General features: G+C 40.7%; 2 protein-coding genes across 4 annotated transcripts in view; both read right to left on the reverse strand.

Annotated features, from left to right (window-relative positions):
- Positions 1-17,721, reverse strand: part of LOC125705360 (uncharacterized) — a 311,911-nt gene that overhangs the window by 211,266 nt on the left and 82,924 nt on the right. The window contains exons 13-14 of the mRNA XM_048971904.1: positions 14,142-14,210; positions 13,706-13,819 (exon numbers count right to left, since the gene is read on the reverse strand). Of these exons, the coding sequence (XP_048827861.1) occupies positions 13,718-13,819; positions 14,142-14,210 (171 nt within the window). The 3' untranslated portion in view covers positions 13,706-13,717. The remainder of the gene's footprint in view (positions 1-13,705; positions 13,820-14,141; positions 14,211-17,721) is intronic.
- Positions 1-17,721, reverse strand: part of LOC125705352 (uncharacterized) — a 148,972-nt gene that overhangs the window by 23,218 nt on the left and 108,033 nt on the right. The window contains exons 1-7 of one of the 3 annotated variants that reach the window (XM_048971886.1): positions 11,315-11,456; positions 10,761-11,105; positions 6,175-6,522; positions 5,524-5,625; positions 4,994-5,089; positions 3,662-3,754; positions 1,402-1,473 (exon numbers count right to left, since the gene is read on the reverse strand). In XM_048971886.1, the coding sequence (XP_048827843.1) occupies positions 1,402-1,473; positions 3,662-3,754; positions 4,994-5,089; positions 5,524-5,625; positions 6,175-6,522; positions 10,761-11,105; positions 11,315-11,369 (1,111 nt within the window). In that variant the 5' untranslated portion in view covers positions 11,370-11,456. Of the gene's footprint in view, positions 1-1,401; positions 1,474-3,661; positions 3,755-4,993; positions 5,090-5,523; positions 5,626-6,174; positions 6,523-10,760; positions 11,106-11,314; positions 11,457-17,721 lie in introns of those variants that run through there. The other 2 variants (XM_048971887.1, XM_048971885.1) reach the window with 2 other exon arrangements.

Consider the following 17,721-nt stretch of genomic DNA (forward strand, 5'->3'; position numbering starts at 1 on the left):
ATCTTTAAGAAGCTGTTGAATGTCAAGCTCTTCAAAGCTTCTACCTACTAGCTGAACTTTTGCTCCTAGTCTGTTTGAGGTATCTTTCATTCTGCAGAGCCATCTTGTTGAAATGCACTTTTGGTCAACATCTGTTACCTTTTCAAAAACATCATTATTTTTCCAGTTACCATACCAAAGACACCCATACCGTCTTGACAAATTACAGCGCCTGGTCCCACCCACTCAGCACATCCATTTGCTTGTAATAAACCGTGTCACCTTCTGTATTTTTTATGTCAGTATTTCGAATCTGTTTTCTCAGTGCTCTCCTAATTCTTTCAGAGTTTTCTGCTTTTTTTTTTTGATTTTCATTAGCATTTCTGTCAAGATTTTATTATGCCATTCAAAGCATTGCTTTCTATTTTCCTTGTCTACGAGTTTAATACACTAATGACCCGAGGTAGTTAGCGCAAGAGAAACTGGTTCTTTGAACATGACAGTGTGGTCATTTTTTCAATCAAGAAGTCTTGTTCAGTAACAGTAGAATGTTGACAGGTATCACTTAGTCTCATGGCGACACCTTGCTTGCCTTATTTTTGCTGGGATCCTAAGTCTATCAGTAGAGTGAACTATTTTTCCATAATTAACTCTGAATGCCCTATCACTAGGAGTTCAAGCAATTCTGCTGTCATAACCATGATTAAATTCACTAACAAAACGTTTAAACCAACTTTCACGACACACTGTATGAGTACAAGCAGTATCAATAACAGCAGATCCTCGTGCCTCAACTACAATTACCTCTGTGTCAGATGGTGAATCCTCATTTAATAAAGTGATATTACATGTTTCTGTTTTTTCATATTCGGCTAGCTTTACTTGTTCATTTTTATATTTGCCCAGTGAAACATGCTTTGGTAAACTGCACATTTTGCTGTTCATTTTGCTCTCTGAGCTCTCACAATAAGGGACATATACAGTAGGACAGAGGAACCACACACATAGGCGAACAAAATGAGCCAATCAGTCTGTACGATTCCATCCAGGGGGCAAATAAGTGTGACCCCAATGACCACGTATAAAGGCAGAGCGATGGGGTGCAGTCAGGCCTTGTCTTACCCACCCTGCTAAGGACCGGCCCTCTTAACTGGGTTACTGCGTGGGGGAGTAAGCTGGGGATTCAGCTGTGAATCAGGCTCTGATTTAAAGGGATTTTAAAACCTGAGGTTCTGAGAGCAACAGAATCACCTAAAGTCTGTACAGTAATGAGATGAAAAATGAGCAGTTTGTGCTAAAACACTGAAGTATGTTTGGCATCTTCAAAGATGCACCACAGTGTGTTTAATGTTTTACCAGAAGCTGCTGCTTTATCCTGCTTTACTTTAATGTTCAATAACCATTAATTATACTTAAACTCACCTGTTAGTGCAGCCAACATAATGATGGGAAATGCAGAGCTCAGACTGGTGCGTATAATTAACTGCCATGTAACTGCAAAATGAAAACAATAGTTAATTTAAAAAATAAAATAAAAATGTGATTATTTACTATATGTTAAATCATACCAACTACTCCTAATTATAGGAAAAATGTTTAACAATGTCAGACTGTTAATTATCATTCATTCCATAAGCAGCAGAAGATCCTTATTAAAAGTAAAAGACTCTGTGGCACAGATTACATTATTATATTGCTGATCCCAACAGCAACTGGCTGTAGGAGAACCAGCAATCATATGGAAACATCTCCTGAAAAATGTAACAATGAATTGTACTGTACTAAAATGTAATGGTTTAATGCAAATTTTGTAAAATACAAATTTGGACAAATAAAGAAATATTCATTCCTTAATTCTTCTGTTGCTGTGCAAATACATCTAGTGATGCTCCTGCACTCATCCTCAGTGATGTTCCTGGAATCACAGGGTGTTTCAGGTCTGTCAACATCATACACCCTCCTCCAGGTGACCCGGCTGAGGCTGATCAGACCCCAGCTTGTGTCCAGGTGGCTGACTGGTTCCTCTGCCCCCATGACTCCCCTCTCTTCAGCTACAGCCGTCTTGAGGGTTTCTCTGTCACTTTGATGGTGCTGCAGCTCTTCTCTTCCTCTCACCTTCAATGCCCAACCAACTGAAGGCTTTAGTTATCAGGCTACAGAGCCCATGCAGTTTACCTACATAGGGAGACATTTCTCTCTCCATGCACATGGGTCCAGGCCACCTGTTGACATTCTTGCGGCAGATCTTAGTTGCTCTCAAGCTGATCACCCGCCTGGAGGGGTAGGAACGTTTAGCCCATTCCACTCTTGAGCTCATGGCTCCAGCAATGACCTTGACTCAGCTTGCAAAACAGCCTCTTCTGCCCTACACTTCCTGCCAGTCCTCACCATTATGCCTGGTTGACATCAGTGGATCTTATGACGCTTGTGATCTTAAACTCCTGCTCCAAGAACTTGAGTGGCAGTTACAGTTTGTTTTGATGACTACAGAGAGCCATGCTGCTCAGGTTCCTTGGGAGGCCAAGCCATCTCCAGAGGTAGCTGCTAACTTTCCTCTCCAAGGTCTCAATTGTGGAGATTTGCACTTCGTAAACCAGGAGTGGCCACAGGACTCTTGATCGAATGATATACTGGTACAGGCATGCTTCAAATTTCCCTGGTAGGGCAGACCATTCCAGTGAAGTGCAGGTTGACTTGATGGCTGTTTTGTCCTTCAGGATGCTGCCAAACACTTTGCCTCCTACAGTAACAGGCTTCCCTGTGATGCTTGGGATGGTAGGACATGCGATACTGAACCAGAATTTGTCACCCACCCTCCCCCTCCTCAGCACCGTGGACCTTAATTTGGTGGCTTGAACTGCATCTGCACGCACCCCATCAGCTTTTCAGGCCCCTGCAAGCCAGATAGACACAGCACTAAAGATGATCTTTGTTTCAACACTCAACAAAAAGATGAGGCGAAACTAGTTTATTCTTCTCAAGTTGTCCACCTTTGGGATCCAAATCGTTTTAGCAGCTTTCTAATGGTTTAGAATATTGGCCTTTCTTGAAATGACTCAGTGAAGGTTCCACAGGCACAGCAAGACTTTAAGGCACTTTTTGTTCACTTTGCATGGGAGCCACTCAGGCCTGGAGCTGAACTTGCTCATCCTCTCCTGACTACCTCAGGATCCTCTTTCAGCTGCAGGTCTGACATGTCAAACTGCACAGCTGCCTCGGTCGGCTGCATCAGTGTGCTGCACTCTCCCAGGTCCTGATCCCTCTTGCTGGGTCGCTATACATCTGCTTCAGATGCTGGTCCCTCTCCTCTTGTGAACAGGCCAGCTTGCTGCTATGCTTCTGCCCTAACAGATCCTTCATGAACCTGAAGGGCTTGGTGATGAATGCAGTGCTTTCAGGCTCTTTCACAGCGTCGTCTCCAATGCCACTCTGCCCGCTGGAGGACCCTGATCTTCTTGTGTAGGATGTACATCAGCTGAGCCAAGCCACTGCTCTCCTCTTCTTTTACCTGTTTGTATTGGGACCTGAGGGTCTCCATCTCCTGGCTGATACTATGGATCTTCACTGCTCTTTGGTTCTTTACATATGGTCCTTTGGAAGCTCTTGGCTGTTCTTCTCCAAACCGCTCTGTCACAATCCTGACAATATTAAGTGTAGGAAACACGGAAATGTGTAAACATACCTGTAAATATTTCCTGATATGGAGCCATAACAAACAGCACCAGGATATACAGCAGACTGATGACAGCACAAGTAGCAGCTTCTCCACTGGATCCTGGGAAACAGTTAATATTAACTTTTATTTATTTGACATTGAAGCAAGCAAGGCTGGTTCTATAGATGTTCTGTAGATAGTGGAACGCAGTTCTAGTAACACTTATGTGAGGATTGAAACATAAATTTCAGTCAACCTGTACACCAAGATCTCTGACCACTGTGTTAAGCTGAGTAGGAAGACCACCAAGGTTGAGGGCAGCCTTAGGATAAATTAGCAGTATTTGAGTTTTTTCTGTTGATCAGATTATTTGCCATCCAGTATTCAATGTTTAGTACACAGTCTTCTAACTCAGAGCTGTGATGCATCATCTGGTATAATCGACAAAGATACCATCTATGCGTATCATCAGCATAACAATGAATCCCAACACCATGATTTCTAATGATGTTACCAAGTGGTAGCATATATAAAGTGAACTGTAGTGGGCCCAGCACTGATCCCTGTGGGATCTTCCATACTTGATTTTAGTGTGCTTGGAAGATTCATTGTTCACATGGATTAATTGATAATAATAAGTTAAATAAGAGAGAGCTGCCTCCTTAATGCCAACCAGAGAAATCAAGTCAGTCCACGAGAACCTTATGGTCTGCAGTATCACATCAATCTATCAAGTGTGGGATTTGAACAGGTGACCATTCAATCACAGACACAGTGTCTTAACCTACTAAGCTGCACACCATCCTGCAGAGATTCTAATAAAACTGAGGGAATCTTTTCCTCTTACAGTATTTATGTGGGCAGCCATAGAATTGTTCCCCGGTTCTGAATGCAGCACTAGGATGAATGTTATTCCTGTTTAAAATTCTTAGCTTCTCATAACTTCCTTCCTTCTACTCTGCAGAACTTTACATTGGATTTCATGTTACCTGTCACTTCATTACTGACTGCTAACATCTAAAATTCTATAATTAGTCACCAGTACCCTCTGATATTTTAAACAGTACCTAAATATTTCATCATGGTGCATTTAATGTTCTCCTAGTTCTCAGAGAAAGGCAGGTAAACACAAAATAATAAAATAGTCTTTTAGGGAATATACACCAAAGTATGAACAATTAAGTTAATTTATGAAGGATACCCATTCACCTTAAAAGTGGATCACTACAGTATATATTATAAATTAAGCCCCAACAGTTTGCTGTTCATGCTTCTGTTTCTTACTGTCTGCACAAAGCAAACAATGAATGAAATCCATCTCTTTGAAAAGCATCTTTAAACCATATTGAATGGGCTCACCTTCAGTTACACCCCACAGGATGAAGGCTGCTGAAACCATGATCTGTGGGACTGTGACATGTGAACAGTGACTCAGCAGAGCCCGTTTGCTTTTATCTATAGACAGAAAGTAGAATCAGATTTAACCACATGATCTTTATCATTAGGTGACGATTCATGCAAAGTTTAATGATCTACAGCCATCCTCAGATGGTCATTCTGATGCATGTTCACCTACAGACACAAAATACAGACTGTCAGTCTTACTAGTATAGTTTATATAATTTCATGCAGATATCTGCTTTGGTTCATTGTTTTGGTTTACTGGGATTTACAGTGATAAAACTGAAATGGTTCATATTCATATAGGATCAAAGTATGTGAATTACATCACAGTTAAGCCCTGCAGTGGACAGGCACCCTGTGTAGATACAGTCCTGCCTGATGCCCCATATCTGCTGAGATGCCCTCTACAGGATAAGTGGCTGCAAACATGGATCCACTGATGTCATCATAATTACTAGAAATGACAGAGCAGATGCTACACTTACCTTCCCTTCTTAAATGCCTGACAGATAAAGCACCAGTAAGTAGGACTACAGGTGTGACAGCGATGCACAGCCCCAGAATCAGCCAATGCAGGGATGAATAACCTAAAATATTCAGAATTACATTCCATTAGTCATTTTCTAAAATAGGCTGTTTCTCTAGCTGCAGCATAATAGACACGTCCACACCATTTAGTCTCACAAAGTGGAGCAGAAATTTATGATTAAATCTTCTGATTAACTGTATGACCCAGTCTCAGAATGTTATGTACAATAAATAAAAATACTATGGCATACATTTTCCTAGTGACACTCTCATGGTCTCTGTAGCTCCTAGGTGAATATTAATCATAAAACCATAATTACACATTACACTGCATCACTCTAATATAATATCTGTTATGACAGAGCTGAAAACTGCACTAAAGCTGAAGCCTGAAACAAATAATTTGTTCATTTAATACATTTTGTGACTTCAAACCTGAACTAAACTTGACCATTTCCACTGTCACACTGAGCAGATTAAACCTCTTGGCATTTATATAAAGATCAGTCTGCAGCAGAACCACTGAGGCTTAGCGGAATGAAAATGTGATTTAATCACACAGAACTATGCTGAGATGCATGTTAAACCCAGTCCTTCCAGTGACTCACCCAGTGCTGCTATCCTGGCAGTTGTACTGGCAGAATCAGTATCTGAGTGGACTTCACACCTGAACTCTCCTTTGTCTTCAGTCCTGACTTTCCTCAGTTTCATTGAGAAGTTTCCTTTGGGAATTTCCTCAGTGAAGAATTCAGCTCTTCCAGAGTATCTCCCATCCTGTGACTCTGGTCTGTTCCCTCCATCAGCATACAGAAGCACCAAGATGCCACCATCTGTCTTTCTCCATTCCACCTGAAGCTCTGTCACATTAACATGGGTGTCCACAGAGCAGCTGAGAGTCACATCCTCTCCAGCATGTGCATAGACAGGCTCATCTGCACCCGTCACCACCAGCCGCTCTGGAACAAGAACAGGAAGATTCACACAACCTGGCAACCTGACATTGTGTGTTTTCCTCTCCTATCTAAAGAGGAAATGTATGTTAATATGGAAACAACTCCAAATATATATATCTCTATTTAAATGTTGACACTATTGACATATGTCACTCAGAAGAATTCAGTGGCACATTAAAAGCCTTTACACACAAAGTAATTTTTTCCACACACCCACACACACACACACACACAAACACACACACACACACAAAAAGAATTACATCAATCTGACACAACCAAATGTATTTCTACGAAGGCTTTTACACCAAGTCCAAGAAGTTCATGTTGTTGTGATCCATCTTTTTTATCTTCAGAGTGAACTCATTTTCTGTAGTCTCCAGATGCATTTCAAAAAATGAATGACCAACAGGATCAGGTCTTTTTTTGCACGATTTTTATTTTTATGAAGTTTTTCATTTTTAAATAGGAAGAAAACCTGTAATGTTAGGCAATACCACTGTTTTTCTTTTCAATCCGACCTTGATTAAAGGTATGTGGGTATTGCAGAAGGGGCGGCATGGTAGTGCACTGGTTAGCACTGTTGCCTCACATCTCTGGGACCCGGGTTCGAGTCTCCGCCTGGGTTACATGTGTGTGGAGTTTGCATGTTCTCCCCATGTCGTCGTGGGGTTTCCTCCGGGTACTCCAGTTTCCCCCCACAGTCCAAAAACATGCTGAGACTAATTGGAGTTACTAAATTGCCCGTAGGTTTGCATGTGAGAGTGAATGGTGTATGAGTGTGCCCTGCGATGGGCTGGCCCCCGTCCTGGGTTCTTCCCTGCCTCGTGTCCATTGCTTCCGGGATAGGCTCCAAACCCTCCGCGACCCAGTAGGATAAGCGGTTTGGAAAATGGATGGATGGTATTGCAGATACTGATATTCAATGCCACTCCAAGCATGATGCATTGCATTGGAGCTGTACAGTATGTCAAAATGCATGTCTCTTGGATTATATCACACTGACTATTTATTAACATTTTTATTTGCCTTTATTTATAAATTTAGCTGTATACAAACTATATCCAAAAAAAAATACAGTTTTGAATAATGGCAACACAACTCTTGAGGGGACAAAAGTATTGTAGTAGTATATGCTAACTTAATGCATTAATTAACCATTAACTAAGTGCTTGACTGAGCTATCAAGATGCTTCATGTATTCTTCACAGCGATTTATAAGCATATGAAGTCCCGGTGAAGAAGGGGACATATTTTAAAAGAAGAGATATTTCAGATAAACAAGGTAAAAGGATGTTGGTAGGGTGGCATTGCTATTTACTGATGAAAGTCCTACACGTTTTTTTAATACAGTATTTATTATTATTTATTTAATGATTTTTAAAATTAATTTCCATTTTCCTTTCAGTTTTATTTTACGGTAATGACACTGGCCCTACCAAGCCCAACACCCAGGAACATACAACCGGTACTGTCAATCAGTGTAGAATAGAATAGAATAGAATAGAATAGAATAAAAATAAATATAGCAATCTTAATCAGCATATTGTCAAACATAATTACCACGTATAAAATAACCTAGCGCAAATTTAATATAAGGTTAACGAACGAAGTAGACAAACATACACAATATCACCGCCGAGGGTCAGCACTCGTGCATGCGCCCCATTGAACTCTCAATTTGTCCAGATTCTAGCCTAAACGTTTTCTCTTATTCAGTTGAGATTCTAAGGTAGCAGGCAGACAACTTTATGGCTTTAATAATGAGTATATTCAGCAACAAGCAGAAAAGATATTAAAAGCTCTCCATAGCAATGATAATTTAATTAACAGGAATATACAGTACTTACGATGGTTTTGCTTATTCTGACAGTCCAGATTAGCACCTGTGTGCTTAGTGCTTAGTGATATGCCACTGCAATATGCACAGTGAAAAACCACCATTTTGTTTAGTAATAATTTGAATTACTGCCAGAGCTACTTAGTGATATTAAAGAAAAACATTTGTTATAATACTGTGGTGTTGGGCGGCCCGAGGCATCGCAGGAGCAGAGAGAGACACAGAGCCTCACTTGTTGGGGAGAATTCACTCTTCATTGGCAGTCCTGAAAAGGACTACATCAGGCACTCAACGGGCACCAAACCAATTATACACAGCGGAAACGCAAGGTTGTCAGACGCCGAACTGAAAGATGGACACACGCGCTGGCCTGGCTGGCTGCTGGCATGTCGGATCCCCGCCAGCGCTGACGCTTCCTCTGCGCCTTATGGGGACCTAGCACAGCTTCCAGGGGGTCCAAACCCAGTGACTCCCACAGCCAGGCCCCCTTCTCTGGCAACAGCCAGCGCAAGGAGCTGCTGGAGACTTCCTGCGTTGCGGCCCCCTCCTGGCCCCAGCCCTTCTTCCTAACGTGCTTAGGAGGGCCCGGGTGTTGTGAGACAGGCTGGTCCTGCCACGGGGCCTCCTGCTCGCAGGGTTGGGCAGCCCTGCACAGCAGCTTCTGCTCTGGTAGGGCCACCAACATGCCACACTCCTACGCTAGCTGGGCCTCCCAAGCCACGACACGCCTCCTCCTGGCCGGGCAGCGCAACGCAGGGCTCTCAAGTTTCATCTAATGCTTAGACATTAGAGTGAGATCACATCTGTTAGGGCTGGGGTAGTTCAAATGTTCATTTTGGCTGCAGTGACCCCTCGGCCCCATCCATTTCTTTATAATGTTATTTTATAAACTTATTTTAAATGTATTTTGGTATCCATCATTATAAATATATAAATGTATCATGCATATGTTGAATAATACAAAAATACTTGAACAAGCTAAGTGAAATGTTTAATTTCTGTTTCTGATATATAGTTATGTAGATCTGATAATTCGTTATAAGTTGTTTTACATTTGCATATTTTTGGGATTATTTTGGACTTTTGGTAAGTTCAGCTAGTTTAAATGCTAGTTTAATTTCTTTGAAATAACGTTCAGGGTTCTCTTGTGTTTTTAAGCTGTTCTTTGTTTATAATAATGTGATATATTAACATTTGCTGTATAGATTTGGTTACTGTTTTGTTAATAACTGTGCATATATTTGCACATTTGATTAGTTTTTGGGCTTAGTTTACATTTACTTGCGATTCAAAGTTGAAAGAGTTTTTGTTGAATTTGTTTTATTTAGTTGTTGTTCTTTTGGAATAAAACATTTAATGCATATAAACTTATTTCATCATACATTATATCCGTTTGGATCTGTGGGTGCGGGCGGGATTGGACAGAAATATTGCGGGAGCGGGCGGGAGTGACAGACAGATAACGGGAACGTTATCACACACACACACGAACGTTTGCAGAACGTCTAAAATGGGGAAGACCTGACGTCTGATTGTACACATAGATTTAATGAGAAATATGAGCTATCTTTTTACAGACTGCCGAAAACTAAATAAGTAAGTAATGGATGTGTATCACTCTAAAATGACTATATACGTTGTGCCGATACCGGTCGTGAATATCGGATCGGTTCACCTCTAATAATATTCAAATTTCTTCTAATGATAATTTTGTTATGTTATTAAAATTCGAACGCCTTTTAAAGAGAATTTCCGGCCTTAATCCACATACACCAACAAAATGATCATTCAAGCTAAGGTAGCTGAAAATGCGTCCACAAATATTTACATATAAATCGACGCATTGTTTTTTTATTATTATTTTAATAAAATTACCTTAATTTTTTCAGCTACTTTCATGGCATACCTCCCATGTTTTTACCAGAATGAGGTGCTCCGCTAACCGAATTTAATAAGGATAAAAATATGCCGCATTTATACAGATAACTAACTTTTGGACATCAAAATAAGCATCTCATTAATATTTTAGGCATACTGCTAACCTACTTATCGAATTGTGGGTGAAAACAACGTACGTATAGTGCAGAAAAGCCAGCATCCATTATCTAAAGCTCTGCAATGACATTAATTGTGGGTGAAAATAACGTACGTATAGTGCCGAAAAGCCAGCATCCATTATCTAAAGCTCTGCAATGACATTCGGGTTTCTTGTCAAAATAAAATTTACTTGAACAATTTGGTCAATTGGTGAATTTGATTTTCTGGAGGAAAATTAATCGTTTGGATTAATCGACCAGTCTGTAACATAGCCAATAAAGGAATCCATAGAAAAACAGTCGTTACTGGCAGGCCTAATACCAGCCCATGTGTCTTAAGCCAGAAAACAGAAAGGTTCACTTGCCTACTTCCTGTATTTCCACCCGTGTTTCATGGTGCTCCTGCTCTGTATAAACCACACACTTGTACACTCCTGCATCTGCGGTCCTCACATCCTCAAGCAGCAGGGAGAAGTTGCCTTTGGGGATTTCCTGAGAGAAGAAGTGCACTCTGCCCCTGTAGGCGTCCCCCTGTGATTCAGGTCTGCTCTGACCCCCCTGGAATAGGTGCACGATGGTGTCTGAATCAGTCCTTCTCCAGTCCACCTCCAGCTCCTCCAAAGGCAGGGGACTGTCCACAAAGCAGGGCAGCAGTACAGCTCCTCCCAGCCGGGCTGTTAGAGGACCAGCAGAGCCGTGTAGCAGGAAACCTGCCACAGGGATAAGAGATATAAAATCACTGTATGACAACAAAACATTAATAAGCGCGAAACATCATTTGTAACGCAGTTACTAGAATTTTTGGTTAGTAGATGTTGGTGCATTTATGAGTACACCCAAAGCAAGAACAACTCAATTACATTTATATAACATTATACGAGTTAGCAGACACATAAAACTGCTTTGGAAATGTACATACCATCAGTGTTAATGACGAACAAGATCAAAATAACGCTGAGACTTTTGATCTGCATCTCCACCTTTATTCTTATATGTGCACCTTTAGTCCTATGTGCACTTTGATTGACGCAGTTACATAACCCTACAGGAAAAGCCGTTTTTCTGACCGTATACTTTTACTTTCAGTTTAACTGGAGCACGCGCAACACACCTGAGTTACGGAAAAGAGTGATTCGCATGTATATATCTTCTGTTCCTGATCAAATGCAAATCGCTTAATCATGGTTAAGTGGTTGATTGTTAAATTCGATGAAAACTTATCACGTACACAAAAATGTACGTAAATACGTTTCTATCGCAGGTCGATGTTTAGCCGCAGATGTGAGCAAAACGCTCGCACTCACCTTTTACTGGTTCCGCTCTGTGGACTGGATGCATAGACTTGGTGCTTTCTGTTGAGATGTTGAATCATTAACGTTGTGCTTTTGTGGTAAGCTAATTTGGTTTTATAATGGACACACTGTACAGTATTTTCGCTTTTCTTTTGTTTGAAATGGTCCCAAACTTTAGACATTTTCCGCTGACTTTACTGGCTATTTTCCCGGTCCTCATCCATTGCGCCATCAGATTCAGCCCAAGCAGCCCATATTTCTCCTCAATAGAAATTCTGATAGGAGAACAGCAGTGAAAATGATGCCGTCGTAGTTCAATTAAGATGGAGCTGGAGCCCGTCTATACACTAACAGCAAGGAGACGGTTCCGTTACAGAGATGGTGAACTCGGGTGGAGTGACGGAAAACAACAGCAGTGTTTGTAATCGCTACTACACCTTTATTGGTAAAGAGCTGACGAGAGTCCTTAACCAAACCAGCTGTTCAACAAGCTGAAAGGTGAAGAAAAGCGATGTTTTCAGCTGCTCCCATCCACCGCCGTTTGTCTTCCATAGCAGCAAGGCTACAATAAAGCTATACAAGTTAAACACACACATGAACATGCAAACACCATTCCTACCTCATCCACACTGTAAAAAAAAAAAAAAAAAAAAAAAACGCCATAAAACAGAAAATGTACTGGCAGAAAATTACCGGCACATTTTCCGTCAAGTTAACAGACTCTTCTTTCAAGTCTCAAGGAAAATATTGTAAATTCACGGTTTTCCACAGTTTATTGTTCCAAGGAATATTTCTTAAATAATAGTTTATTTTATGTGTATATTGTGACATCATAAACATGCAATAGTTTAATATTTGAGGTAGTTGATATTTATTATTACTTGCACTTTTCCACAACCCACTACCCATATTTCATACGGTGTATGGGTGCACATAGGCATTATTACTACTATTGTATTAGCGCTCTATCTTTTTTATATTATTTTTATTTTGTATTCTTATTCTTGTACTTTTTATATTTTTCACTCTTGTAAACTCTTTCTTGCTATCTGTCTGGAGCTGCGTTAACGCACAAATTTCTCCACCGTGGGATCAATAAAGTCCTATCTTATCTTATCTTAATTACAGAAACAAGAAGTCGAGCTTAAACACAGCATGTCACAATAATCATTCTGAAGCTGAAGACTGTGAGCAGTGAAGATTTATCCAGAATAATAATAGATACTTTATTGGTCCCTGTGGGGAAATTCTCTTTACACCTGCCCCATCCTGCTCTCTGTAGGTGAGAGCGAGCTGGCAGCCACCCATAGCAGCACCCAGGGAGCTGGGGGTTAAGGGCCCTGCTCAAGCACCTGCAGATGTGCTGAGGCTGGGGTCAGACTGGTGACTTTTTGATCACAGACACAGAGGATCACTGCTCACTGAGCCACACACTGCCCTCATTGTCAGTAAACTATACATTTCAACACTGAAAACAACAAAGGTAAGTAAGATAATCATCAAACAATGTACAAATATTTACACAGGAATGTTTCTGAAATATTGTCCTGAAACCACTTTGCTTGTGACTAACTTTACAGTAATACAATGTTTTGCTAAACAATGTCTCTTCAAATGAAGTAAATAACCTTTTATAATAAGCAGATATTCTGAGAAATAAAATGGTGAAAAGTTCCATATAACAACAGCATAATATACAGCGTTCAGTTCAGAAGAAACAGGATGACATGAAGGACCCTGTATTGATCTTCACAGGTGACTTTATCCTCAGGTGACTGACTATACATACAGCATAATGGTCCTTCCCAGGGTGCTGCTCTGTAGATGAACATCAGCTTATATGCATGTGCAGCTGGTCCTAGAAAAGCTTATCTGCTACCCAGCAAAGTGGCTCAACTCCTTAGATAAAATGGATTGTAACAGATCCTCCATAATCTGGTGACCGCTAACCCAGGAATTTGGTGATCCAACAAGATCTGGAAAACTTGAGACTGTAGAAAAACAATATAGAATAAAAGTCTATAGATCCTTCAGCCTTCTGTGTTCTTCTCCCCCAGTAATACCTCCTCTGGGTTCGGTTCATTGTGATCAGCAGGTGATGATGCCTCCACCTCCTGATTCTCATGTGATCCCTGCAAAAGTGTGTCAGTTGATACATTTTATATTCTTTTTTCATTAAACATGTAACATAGTCACCATGTAATTGTGTTTACTATACCTACCAGATTACAGGACTTATTTTAATGTGACAAAATATTTAAAAATATTAACATCCCAAACATTTATAGCATGAATGTAATACTCCAACTATCATGCATATAGACTTTAATTAAGAAGCTTCCTTATTCTAACTTCCTTATTACTTAATACACTGTAAAAACTGACAGGTAACTGTGTCCTTGGAGTAAATGACAGGAACCCTGATAATCACAGAGTTCCTGTTCCTCTGTTTACCTCCTCTGTGTTTGGTCCATTGGCATCAGTGGAGGATAAAGCAACAGTCTCCTTGTTGTCACGTGATCCCTACAGAAGTGACAGTAGTAACTTAAATACTCCATATTATTGAGTTTCACCAAACACATGCAGTGATCATGAAGTGACTAACCTTTCAGTTTACATTATACGTGGTATTAGTTTTCATGTAACCAAAAATTAATGAAATGTTGGAATTACCAACAGTCTACAACCCAACATCTACAGCAGCTATTTAAGAATCCAAACTTTTAAAATATTCATGATGCTTTTTTGTCACAGACACAAACAAGTCTTGCAATGGGATGTGTTTGTCGAGACTGACAGTCCCTGATAATGACTATTACAGTGTAATTCATTACCGTAACCATGAGAAACAAATAGCATCATGTGACATCTGCCATGCATGGGATGCCATTGCCAGTTGTTCAGCATTGCAGAGGTTCGGGGTTATGACTGATGTGTTTAACAGAGTGTATATGCAGATTATTATCTAAGCTGCCAGTAAACATTTTGTTTGTTTAATCAACCTTTGACTGCATTACAATTGATGTCAGAATTTAGAAAAAAAACAGAACGTTTCTTTTTGCACCTCAATCACTAAGTTTTGGGGATTTAACCAGTGGTGCCACTGCACAGCTGACACTATAGTAAATTGTGCTTTAAATTTAACATGCCCACAAGCTCATGATCACATAGTCAGAAAATATGAGCAAATTGCATCTCATTTTGATTCAAAACAGCACTCAGCACTTTACTCAATAATATACAGGATGGGTGCAAACTCTTAGCCTCATATTTGCCAAAAGACTTAATTACACAACTGCACTGACGTACAATAAAAAATAACTGAACCAAAAATAAATGTTATTTACAGCATATACATGGGATTTGCTATAATCAAAAAGAACAGTGTTTGCAAACCAGTAATTTTAACTCTTGGCTCTTTCACTATATCAATTAATAGCCCAAAAATAAACAAGCATTATTGGCGAACAAGTGACTTTATCTTTCCTGTTGGCTCACATTATGAATTGTAATTACTCTGACCTGTTTCTCACTAATCATAGTTCCTAATGTTTAGTTAATTGTCTATGGTTCTCACCTGCCCCTCGTTTAGTCTTGTTATCTACCTATATCTATGCCTTTCTTTGCCTCAGTGAGTCATTGTATATGGTTGAATGTGCTGTGTGGTCAGTCCTGTGGGGTCATTGCCTGTGTTCCCATTGCCTGTGTTCCCAGAACCTGTTTAGTTTATCTTTGTCTTTGATTATAGTCTGTTTAGTTCTTGTTTCATGTCCCTGCCTCTGTAAAGGCCAGTTCCTACTTCACTTTTCCACGTGCGCTTTCAGTTGCAGATGTGGAGATATGACGTAAATATCGTCATGAGGGGTTGGCTGTGGTCAGAGCGCATGTAGCACATTTATATGTCCAGCGGAAACCTTGTGCATCAACTGCGCATGTGCAAGATAAGTGACTAGGTATATCTAGTAAGTGGCATGTATGTAAACTTTGTCCTTTGAATTTGTTTTGCTCAACACAATAAATAACTTGAAATAACTGCGGAAACCTCTTCTCATTTATATTTGTTCAAGATTAATGATTTATTACTAAGGAGCCCCCAAGAGGTCAGGGTGAGAAAAGATTTTCTGAAATGGTTTTAAGTTCTCCCTCGCAGTACTTTTCTGATGCATTGCAATAGTTTTCTATTATAAATAACTGTACTGTGTCCATTTAAAATACAAAACATAGAATTAATAGACTAATAGTATAAACCTAAATGATATAGACATGTGCATGTGCTGACAGTATGCTTTAAGCATTAAACAATGAGGGACAATGCACACCATCTAACTTTCATATGTATTTTTATACATAGTTATTAATACGGCACTGTTCCAATTCACCACCAGTAACTGTAAACAACACAGCTGGGCTACTGAACATGAAGTGTACCAACAACAATTATTTATGTTTATCTTTGCCGTCACATTGCAGCAAATAGCAAGTGGACAAGTGTAGTGGGATCACAAAACTATTTAAAAAAGTATTTCCCACCCTGACCTCATAAGGGCTCCATATATTCCACATATTTCTGGATTATTATTAATTTCTACCCAAAATCATATTTTATCACAAAAATCAAACAGGCCTTTCAATGAAAAACGTGGTTGGGCAAAGGTAAATAATAAATAATAAACATATTTACTGTCCAAATTGTCTGTGAGGCAAGCCTTGCCGTTATAAATTGTATCTCATCCAGCTTTTGCATAAGCTTCGTTCAGACCTAGGAGACGACGCACGCCCTCTGCTGGTCTGGAGAAATTTCACTGCCGTACAAATGCACCAACCGCAAGCATCTGCAGCAACAGCATGAACCCAAGCTGTTGTGCGGATGACCATCTCCAGAATAGAAGCACATGAATGCGCTCGCTCATAAGACCAAGTGTCTTAAACAGTTACCATTTCCGTCCTTTACTGCCACAGAACTACCACTTCATTATGGAGAGTGATTTCTCTGAAAATTAAACCAGGCGTAGTTCTTCATCCATGTATTGTTTTTGTAAAGTAGAATTAAGATCTATCTAATAGTTTTTGACTTATCACATTCACAAGGACAAATGTCATCTGCTTTAATCCTTGCATTTGCTGCCACTAAGTGGTATTTTCCTTAGTCATATTTCCCTTTATTGTCAATGAGAATAATGTGTCATGGCTGGTTGTCCACACTTGCTGTGTGCTGGAACTACTGCTGGCTGAAGATGGTTCATTCGGGCTCCGAGACCACAATGCATCACATGCCGTTCACTCTTAAGAATCCTTTGAGCAACTTAATGGTTTCATGCATGTATTGCACTCTACCTTACTCTTTCCATGTCTAATGTAATAAAGCCACACTTTTAAACGTTTCCCATGATCACATGTTTAAGACCAGCACACATTCTAGCCTGAACTACTTAAAAAAATTGCTAACAACGGTAGTTGGTGTCATGCCCGGCTCGTCCGCTCCTCCTGTGTGCCACGCCCCCTGCTTACCCACGTGTGTTTCCCGGATCGTACTCAGCTGTGTCCGTTTGCTTTCAATCAGTCCTGTGTATTTCAGTCCGTGTCTTACCTGAGTCCTTCGTCCGTCATTGATGTCAGTCAGTGTCCGATGTTCCCTCTTCCCCGAAAACCTTTGATTAAACTCCCTTTCGTCCCGAATCCTGCCTGCCTGCTTCCTGATTCCCCGCTTGCCCTCACAATCGCCGCTCTGCCTGCGATCACCCGTGACAGAATGACGGACCAAAAGAAGAAAAGTAAGCAGAGAGGGAGGAGGATCCCGGAAGAGCCGATCCGCCTGGGAGCCTGCTCGCTCTCCAAGCTTTGGCTCCCTTCGGAGGACAAGACGAGGGTACCCGTCCTAGCCCCAGTCCTGGGGCCGATCCCTAGGAAAACCTGCCCAGTGGACATGTTCTGGCCGTCAAGCGAGGACGAAGAGGAGGAGGAACCCTACCTCTTCCCTTACCCGGAGCCGGAAGCCTGCGCAGCAGTCGCAGCCACCTTCGCCTGCGCAGATACC

This window comes from Brienomyrus brachyistius, chromosome 12, assembly GCF_023856365.1.
Source record: "Brienomyrus brachyistius isolate T26 chromosome 12, BBRACH_0.4, whole genome shotgun sequence".
NCBI classification, from domain to species: Eukaryota; Metazoa; Chordata; class Actinopteri; order Osteoglossiformes; family Mormyridae; genus Brienomyrus; species Brienomyrus brachyistius.